This window comes from Teleopsis dalmanni, chromosome 2, assembly GCF_002237135.1.
Source record: "Teleopsis dalmanni isolate 2A chromosome 2, ASM223713v2, whole genome shotgun sequence".
NCBI classification, from domain to species: Eukaryota; Metazoa; Arthropoda; class Insecta; order Diptera; family Diopsidae; genus Teleopsis; species Teleopsis dalmanni.
Genome location: NC_051847.1, coordinates 133,462,462 through 133,472,327, shown reverse-complemented (window position 1 = coordinate 133,472,327; position 9,866 = coordinate 133,462,462). Strand labels below are relative to the sequence as shown.

General features: G+C 34.9%; 1 protein-coding gene across 1 annotated transcript; it reads left to right on the top strand.

Annotated features, from left to right (window-relative positions):
• The first annotated feature begins 4,043 nt into the window (after positions 1-4,043).
• On the top strand, positions 4,044-9,516 carry LOC119679103 (replication factor C subunit 1-like). Its single transcript, XM_038091276.1, has 9 exons — positions 4,044-4,209; positions 4,267-5,155; positions 5,224-5,336; positions 5,422-6,050; positions 6,116-6,249; positions 7,220-7,791; positions 7,855-8,006; positions 8,172-8,835; positions 9,272-9,516. Exons 1-9 carry the CDS (start codon positions 4,201-4,203, stop codon positions 9,389-9,391), a joined length of 3,282 nt encoding a protein of 1,093 aa, XP_037947204.1. The 5' UTR covers positions 4,044-4,200; the 3' UTR covers positions 9,392-9,516.
• The last annotated feature ends 350 nt before the right edge of the window (positions 9,517-9,866 follow it).

Here is a 9,866-nt window from a genome sequence, read left to right as displayed (position 1 = left end):
AACCGTTGTCGTCCACAAGTGCAGTAAACGACAACGCGCTGGAACACTGCACTGAAGAAGCTCGTTTACATGTAATTGATCGTATCTCAAATATGAAGTTTCTAGTTGACACCGGATCGGCCGTATCCATAATTCCTTTAGCAGCAATCACAGTGAAACGCAACCTAGTGCCAGATGAACTAAAATTATTCGCAGCAAATAATTCATTTATTAAAACGTACGGTACTAAGAGACTTAGCATCAATCTTGGTTTACGACGCAGTTTCAATTGGAACTTCATTATAGCAGACGTCAAATGTCCAATCTTGGGCGCAGATTTTCTGGCGAAATATGGTCTAATTCCAGACATAAAATCAAGACGGTTATTAGACCCGCTTACTACATTGTCGTCATCTGGTGCAGTTGAAACCACATCGATACATTCGGTATACACATTGGATCCAAATTCAAAATTCTTTACAATCGTCAACAAATACATTGATTTGTGCAGTGCAAATAACTATAGCCTCCCTGACGCATCTGTAGTCTGTCATCAAATAGTCACTGATGGTCAGCCAGTGCATGAAAGGTCACGCCGTTATTCAATGGAAAAATTAAAGGCAATTCGCGAAGAATTTTCAACGCTGTTGGAGCAAGGAATTATTCGTCCGTCAAACAGTCCGTGGTCGAGTCCAATTCACCTGGTAAAAAAGAAAACAGGTGCCTGGAGAGCCTGCGGTGACTTTAGAAAACTAAATGCGCAAACCAAACCAGATAGGTACCCAATACCATACCTAGATCAAGTAACGGAAAAACTACATGCTAGCAAATTTTTTTCAAAGATTGATATACATAGAGCGTACTATAACATACCGATGCAAGCTGATGACATATGCAAAACCGCAGTAAGTACACCCATTGGGTTATTTGAATTTGTAGTCATGCCGTTTGGTCTTAAAAACGCTACGCAAACCTTTCAAAGGTATATGGATTCATTGTTCAGAAAAATGCCATTCGTCTTCTGCTACCTTGACGATATTTTAATATTCTCAGAAAGTGAACAGCAGCATTTGGAACATGTAGAAGCAGTACTAAAAACACTAAATAAGGCCAAGCTTGTCATAAACACCGCTAAGTGCGAGTTCGGAGTTTCACAACTAAGTTTTTTAGGGTATGATGTATCAGTCGATGGTATCAGCCCGCCTGTAGAACGAGTGAGAGTAATTAATGAATACACGAAGCCAAAGACAGTAAAAGAAATTCGTCGTTTTTTGGGAATCCTAAATTATTACCGCAAGTGCATTCCACAGGCCGCCAAATTACAAGCACCTTTAAATGAGCTATTAAAAAATTCAAAAAAGAACGACAACACGCCTATAACATGGACTACCACGTTAGATGCAGCGTTTGAAAACTGTAAAACAAGTGTAACCGCGTTACCTAAATTAACATTTTTGTCTCCATTAAGTACAATTCGATTGACATCGGATGCATCAAGCAACGCAGTTGGTGCAGTACTGGAACAGCAAGAAGGTGATGTTTGGCGACCGGTTGCTTTTTTCTCTTCGAAGCTCAAGGCAGCGCAGAAGAATTATAGCACGTACGACAGAGAGTTGCTAGCTATATATTTAGCCATCAAAAATTTTAGACATTTATTGGAAGGTAGAAATTTTACAATTCAAACAGATCACAAACCGCTCATTTATGCATTCCAACAAAAGTCAGATAAAGTTTCACCACGTCAACTACGACAACTAAGTTTTATTGCAGAGTTTACAACAAGCATATCATACATAGATGGTAATGACAACATAGTGGCTGATAGTTTATCCAGAATTGATGCAATTAATATGCCTACGGTTATAGATCTCGAGATGATTAGCAACCATCAGAAAATAGATGAAGAGCTTAAGCAGCTATTAAAGTCAGATTCAGCACTTCAATTACAAAAACTTTTTTTACAACCCGATATGTCAACCTTTTGTGATGTATCAACAGGAATCATCAGACCATATATTCCATCATCACTTCGAAAGAAGACATTTGACACAGTGCACTCCTTAGCACATGCTGGTACTAAGTCAACGACAAAACAACTATGCAGCAAGTACGTGTGGCCGTCAATCCGAAAAGATGTCGCGAATTGGGTACGATCGTGCCAAAGTTGTCAACAAGCAAAAATAAACAGGCATAATAAACTTACGCCACAAGCTTTCAATCCATTGGATCAGCGATTCGATCATGTACATTTGGACTTAATAATACTTCCCGAATGTGACGGTTACAGATATGCACTAACCATGATGGACAGATTTACACGATGGCCAGAAGTCGTTCCGTTGAAAGATATCAACGCCGATACAGTCGCAGAAAATTTTTACGCACACTGGATATCGCGATTTGGTTCTCCGAAAATCATAACAACTGATCAAGGAACCCAGTTCGAATCAGCTTTATTCAAGGCGCTAGCAAATCGTTTAGGCACGCAAAGAATACGTACATCTCCGTATCACCCAGAATCTAACGGGTTAATTGAGCGATTTCATCGCACTTTAAAAACAGCTCTTATGTCGCGACCTAAACACGCTTGGATACAATTGTTACCATCAGTTTTGCTCGGACTTCGATCATCCTATAAAGAAGATATCAACACTTCAGCAGCTGAAATGTTGTATGGAACGACATTACGCCTACCGGGAGAATTTTTTGTGGAAAATAACACGCTTCCGAACGAACAAAAATTCCTAGCAACATTACGCGAGCACATCCAGCAAGTACGACCAATTCCGACGTCCAATCATTCTAGCAAAGCTGTATTCGTTCATAAAGCATTGGGCGATGCATCGCATGTATTCGTAAGGGCAGATCATGTAAGGAAACCTTTAGAGCTCCCATACACAGGACCACATAAGGTAATCAAGAAAATCAATGACAGACTTTTTACGGTTGACGTACGCGGTAAGCAGGTTAACATATCAATAAACAGGTTGAAACCGGCCTTTTTCGAGCCAGCAGTAATCGAACCAAAGTTTGCAGAAGTCGACGTAGATTGCAGACCTGTAAAGAAAGGAAAACTGACGCAAACGAAGAAGCAAGTAACCTTTAATGTGAAAGATCCGTTAGAGTAGCAGGTTACAATCAACAGTCAACAAACCAGACCACCGGTCCAGCTATTAAGGGGGGAGTACTGTGGCGAACTCGCCACACATACTGCAGCGCCCTCTGTGTGTGAATGTACACGCACTCGCACCATCTGTGGGCAAAAGGAACATTTTTCAATGAGCAGCTAACTTCAGTAACTGGCGACTGGCTTCCTTCTTCTTCCTATTTTGCACGTTTTAGTAACACAACGTTTTTATCATTTTGTAAACATTTGTTATATTTATTTAAAATAAAGTGTGTGGTAAAAACCCACAGAACTATTAAAAATAAATATTTCAAAATCACCTCTGGGTTGAATTCTTGATTAAACAAATACATATATCAGCAGAATTCTAAACTAGTGGAATTTTATGGATTCTTACCAATGACACGATATTTATTATCTTTTTTGGAATACGTTCATTATAAAATTCATTTATTAATAGCCCTTATCAACATTAATAATCAGCTAAATGGGAAATAGTAAGTGAAATGCATTTAATTTGATATTTTTGTGTATAAAATATATATTAAATGTTGTTCGATTTAAAACTAATGAATGATATAGTACAGTCCTAGTCACATCGGCACAAAAATCGTGAATAATTCTTAAAAGTGAGGTATTATTTACAAAAATCGCGATTTTCCAGCGAATAAATTAAACTGGGATAAATAAAATATATTTGATTTTATCCAAGGTTGCGTGTGAATTCTTAAGAAAATCATCAAAATTTCTTTGTGTTGCATTCACTGAATGTAATTTTGCGTGCATTTCATAATACAAACACAATTTTCTAAAAGCAAACGAAACAGATTCTTTCAAAATGAAAAGCATTACATAAAGTTAACTTATTGTTAATTTAATTTATTATACCGCATTTAATCACATGTTCATATTAATACCAACAAGACATTAATGTAGATTACTAAAAATTTATACATTTACCAACACTGTTAATAGCTGTCATTTCGACATTTAAAATTTTTGTGAAATTGCGCGAATATTTTATGAAGCACTGCGCGTTAAATTTCAGTCGAATTTTGTTTAGAATTTGTTGGGTTTAAATTAAATGCATTAAAATGCAACGTGTATGTATTAAATTTTATTATATTATTATCACAATTTATATTTCATTTACATTTCAGAGTATTGATTCATTCTTTAAAAGAACAACGCAAGCAACTAAAAAGAAAGAGGATGAGAAGTCTACACCAGTATCAAAAAAACGTAAATTGGTGGTGGTGTCTAGTGATGAAGACGAAGTTCTAGAAAGTCCACAAGTAAGCAAGTCTAAAGAGCATAAAAAACAGCATAAAGAAGATAAAACTAGCAGTCCAGAGAAGAAAGCGTCACTATGGAAATTGAAAAGTTCGCCACAAAAAAATCTCAAACGTGTCGATCCCAGTGTATTGTTTGGTGGCGAAACAAAGCGTATCGAAGCAAAAAAACCAGGAAAACCGAAGGAACAAGCTGTTATCGACCTTGATGATGATGAGATTAATCAAAGCCTTATGGACACTGACGTGGATGAACTTCTGTTAGAAGCAACAAACAGACATGTTGAGAGAGCAAAGAACCGCGATGAAGAAGTAGATGAACAGGAAACACCAGTCAAAAATACAACACCAACTACGCCAAAAACAAAGTTTAAACTGCACATATCCGATCTGGAGAATGATTCTTCAAGTGTTAGAAAGAAAGCAAAATTGTTACAAGAAGAAGATCATGATAACAAATCACGAATAGAAAAGATTACATCGGATGGAAATAAAAAAGATAAGAAAAGATCTCCAACAAATGAGCAAGAAAGGACCATATCGCAGAAGCATGAACAGCTTAAAACTGACGATGTTACTGATGGCGTAAATAAAAATAAATATATTCAAAAAGATAAAGAGGAGTGTGTGGTATCTTCAGCTAAAAAGGCAAAATTAAACCAAGAAAATCAAACAGAACATAAAAAGACACCTAAAAGTGATAAGAAAGAACGTAGTACACCAAAAACAAAGAATAATTCTTCAGATTTGGAAACGAGTAAGAATACCATTGTCCAATAATTGATCTTTTTTTATATAAACATTTATTCAAATATATTTTTATAGGTGTATTAACGGATGAAGAAAGACATGAAAGAAAACGTATGACAGCCATCTTATATCAAAAATACAAAAATCGCTCTAGTTGTTTAAACCATGGTTCCAAGGAAGTACCGAAGGTAAAAACACTTATTTTCTGGTCATATATTTTAGATGTCCAAATATATATTTAGACATCTAATAAAACCATTTTTTTAATTTTAGGGTAAACCAAATTGTCTTGCCGGTTTAACATTTTTAATAACCGGCGTCTTGGAGTCATTAGAACGCGATGAGGCTGCTTCCATTATTAAAGAATATGGTGGTAAAGTTATGTCGACAGTCGGTAAACGCTTGCAGTATCTTATTGTCGGTGAAGAAGCTGGTCCAAAGAAATTGGCACAGGCTGAGGAGTTTGGCATTACAATTCTTAGTGAGGATGGCTTATTCGATTTAATACGCAATAAATCTGGCGATAAGTCGCATACAGCAATTGAAGAAAAACCTACAAGTCTTAAGAATAAAGATAAATCGGATGATAAAATAAAATTGAAAAAAGAAGATTCTATTACGCCTCAGAAAAAATATAAGGAAGAAAAGAAAACACCACAAAAATTAAATAAGACACCTACATTCGAAAAAATGAAAGATATAAAAGCTGAATCTAATAATAATCATAATAATAATAATAATTTGGATAAAACTTACAAAATAAAATCTGAAGAAAAATTAGAGCAAAAGCCCGCAGTTAAAAAAGAAGTAGATGAGGACGTACTAGCTTGGGTTGATAAATATAAACCCAAGACGGTTAAAGAAATCATCGGGCAACAGGGTGCAGCTAGCAACGTCAATAAGTAAGTTTTAGACTTTGGGCGATGTATATTAAATATTTGATTACTTTTATTAATTCTTATTGTAGACTTACAAATTGGCTATCCAAATGGTATATAAATCATGACGGTAAAAAGAAGCTGCAAAAACCTAACCCATGGACCAAAAATGATGACGGCAGTTATTATAAGGCTGCTTTACTTTCAGGACCTCCAGGCATAGGTAATTATAAATGGATATCTTTAAAATTAGAAGCGAATTGAGCACTGCAACACGTCTGGAATTGAATTGAAATTTTAAACATTTTTGCTTTAACATTGTATACATTTAATATGAAACTAATAATATACAATAATAGGCTTGCCGTTCATATATTTTGAATAGTGTTCAATATATATATATATGTACATTATGTACTGTTATTTTATGTACGAATCTATTTCCAAATACTTGTATTTCTATCATACTGTATATCTCAAAGCATCTATTAGACTGCTATGATACGCTGCAACAGCTGGAAAGCAGAAACAAAGTGACGCTTTGCTGGGGGCCTGGTCACACAGGAATAAAGGGTAATGAGTCTGCCGACAGTCATGCGAGGGCAGGATGTGCGACTCAAATCTGTAGACCGGCACCTTATTGTCGATTAAGTTGGTGTACAACTACGTTTCTAATTGACAAATGGATCTCAGCCGAGTGAAGTCGGTACTGGCTTGACAGTCATGGTAACCGTCAGGCTAAACAGCTGGTTCACCCCTAGAGTTACGGTAAGGTATCCCTCTTCAGAAGAACAGAGTTAAGAGTGCTGGTGGGATATTTAACGGGTCACCCTGGACTGCGTTATCACCTTAATAAAATAGGTCTGTCCGAAAAGATGTAGTGTCGACTCTGCTTAGAAGCAGATGAGACTTCCTGTCACATTCTCTGTGACTGCCCAGCCTTGATCTGGGCCAGCAGGAGGAAGTCATTGGGAGGAGAGCTGCTCTCCCCTTCTGACATTAGGAGGTCCTCAACGGACGACATTCAGGCCTTCATTCGGAAGGCGAAATATTTTCTGTTCGGTTAGGGTCTGTTGCAGCACGAAAGATCAATCTGGTCTTATGTTCTGCTCCGTCGGGAGCTAGTACCCCGTTCATTCCTATTTCTATCATAATGTATATATCTATAAATGTGATGATTTTTTTTTCTTCAGGTAAAACTACTACAGCTACACTTGTGTGCAAGGAATTGGGTTTTGATACGGTCGAATTCAATGCCTCAGATACTCGCAATAAGCGTCTACTTAAAGAACAAGTTGCTGAATTACTCACAAATAAATCTCTTTACGGCTTCTGTCATGGTAGTTCACAGGCAGTAAGCAAAAAACATGTACTAATAATGGATGAAGTTGATGGTATGGCTGGTAATGAGGATCGTGGTGGTATACAGGAGTTAATAGGTCTAATTAAAGAGAGTTCAGTGCCAATTATTTGCATGTGTAATGATCGTAATCATCAGAAAATGCGCTCGTTAGTAAATTATTGTTATGATTTACGTTTTAATAGGCCGAATATAACACAAATCAAAGGTGCCATAATGACCATTTGTTTTAAAGAGAAACTCAAAATGGATCCCAAAAAAGTTGAAGAAATTATAGCAGCTACAAACAATGATATACGACAGACCATAAATCATATATCTTTATTGAGTGCAGGTAAAAAATTGAATTTGGAATCAAGCGGCAATAAAACTGATGATAAAGTTGCACAGAAAGATCTTAAATTGGTAACACAATACTATCAATGAAACATATATTTGTAAAAATAATTGAAAAAAATTTACTTTAAGGGTCCTTGGGAAGTAGCACGCAAAGTATTTTCAGCAGAAGAGCATAAACATATGTCTCTATATGATAAATGCGATTTATTCTTTCACGATTACAGTTTGGGTCCATTGTTTGTGCAGCAAAATTACTTGCAAGTTATACCGGCAGGTCCAAAGTAAGCATATATGTTATTCTTGATTTAATGCAATAATTCATTTCAATTGAAAATCTATACATTCTATTTTATCATAATTTGTTAGGATAAAATTTATTTTGAACTCTAATCAAGAATTAAATATGACATTACCATTGTCCTAAAAAAATTTTTCTTTTTTTTTAGAAAAGATATAATAAATAAAGTGGCATTAACGGCCGATGCTCTAAGTTTAGGCGATTTGGTTGAAAAACGTATTCGTTCAAATAATGCTTGGTCTCTGCTACCTACACAAGCTGTTTTCAGTTCAGTTATGCCTGGTGAATACATGTCTGGCATATTTACTAGTCAAATAAATTTTCCCGGCTGGCTCGGAAAATATTCACGCGCCAATAAACGCAAGCGTTTAGCACAGGAAATACATGATCATACACGTATACGTACATCAGCTTCGCGACAATCTATACGTTTAGATTATGCACCACATCTACTAGCAAATATAGTGCGACCACTCAAGGAGCACGGCGCAGAAGGTGTTGAAAATTCCTTAGATGTTCTCAAAGAATATCATTTATTACGTGAGGATATTGAATCATTAATAGAACTTACCACTTGGCCGGGTAAAAAATCTTTAATGGATGCTGTTGATGGACGAGTTAAGGCAGCACTTACTCGTTCTTACAATAAGGAGGTATTAGCTTATACTTATTCAGCTTCAGTAGGTATTAAAAAAAAGAAAGCTGAAACAACTGATGATGATGATATATATGGAGTGGACGGTGAAGGTGATGCTGTTGTGGAATCAGATGATGAAAAAGATGATAATGTGGAAAATGATGCACTCATAAAGGTAAATTATTTAATTTTTGTTTTTAATATATATATATTTTTTTTTGCTTTAACAGGTTAGGGCGTGTTAGTTAAGTAGTCTTTCATAGAACTAGTTATATCTTAATGATAACAGTTAGTTTGTGTGGCCTAGAAACTAAAGACTACTTTATAAATATTAAAAAATGTCTTAAGACCAGTATTAATAGAACACTTTATCATATAAATGGTCTACTTTACTAGAAATAAAACTCTGAACTCGAAAATAATAAGCAATAAAAATAAATTAAATCTTACAAGTTAATATTCATATCGGAGAATTGCATTGCCTGATACTTTACTAATTACATGCATTTAAATTTAATACAAGATTTTCTTTCTTAATAATTTTATGTTCTTGCTTTAAATTCAAATTAGTTCTAATCACTTTTTATATAATTTTTTTCTTCAATTTTTAGATGAAAAAGAAAACAACTACCACAACGAGTGCCGGAAAAGCCAGTTCTTCTAAAGCAACTAAAAAGACTGGAACTACAGCACCGAAAGCAAAAGCCTCTTCATCGAAAATTAAAAAATAAGAATTTCATATGTCATATTATTACTTTTATTACTTTTATTATTTAAGATAAAACTCATATGCATTCGTGTAGAATTATTAAATCATGAATTAAAATATTCGTCAAAATTTGTTAAGATATTTATATTTTACAATATTATTGTTTGTTTCAAAATCTTTACAGATGAATAAAGATTTTAAGTTGAAATACCTATAAATATATAATTATTTGCATTTTATTATAGTCCTTAAGTGTACCTTACTTTTCTTCTTTCACTTGTGCAATTCAAATGCTACCATACCGTTCCTTAACACTTCATAAATTCATTAAACACTTTATATATTTAATATAAACTTATTATATGAACTTACCTAAAGCAAGTTCCCAAGATTTTTATATATGCGTGATGCGTGCTAGAGTGTTTGAATCTAGTCAGATGGAAATAATAAGCACTACTTTATGTTGAAATTTATAAAAGTTTTGATAATACCCTACC

What these genes read in the sequence shown, in the direction of transcription:
- LOC119679103 (XM_038091276.1), top strand. An exon ending in TTCTTCAGATTTGGAAACGA is followed by an intron (nt 5,156 to 5,223) that starts GTAAGAATACCA and finishes ATATTTTTATAG; the next exon opens with GTGTATTAACGGATGAAGAA. An exon ending in AAAATGATGCACTCATAAAG is followed by an intron (nt 8,836 to 9,271) that starts GTAAATTATTTA and finishes TTCAATTTTTAG; the next exon opens with ATGAAAAAGAAAACAACTAC.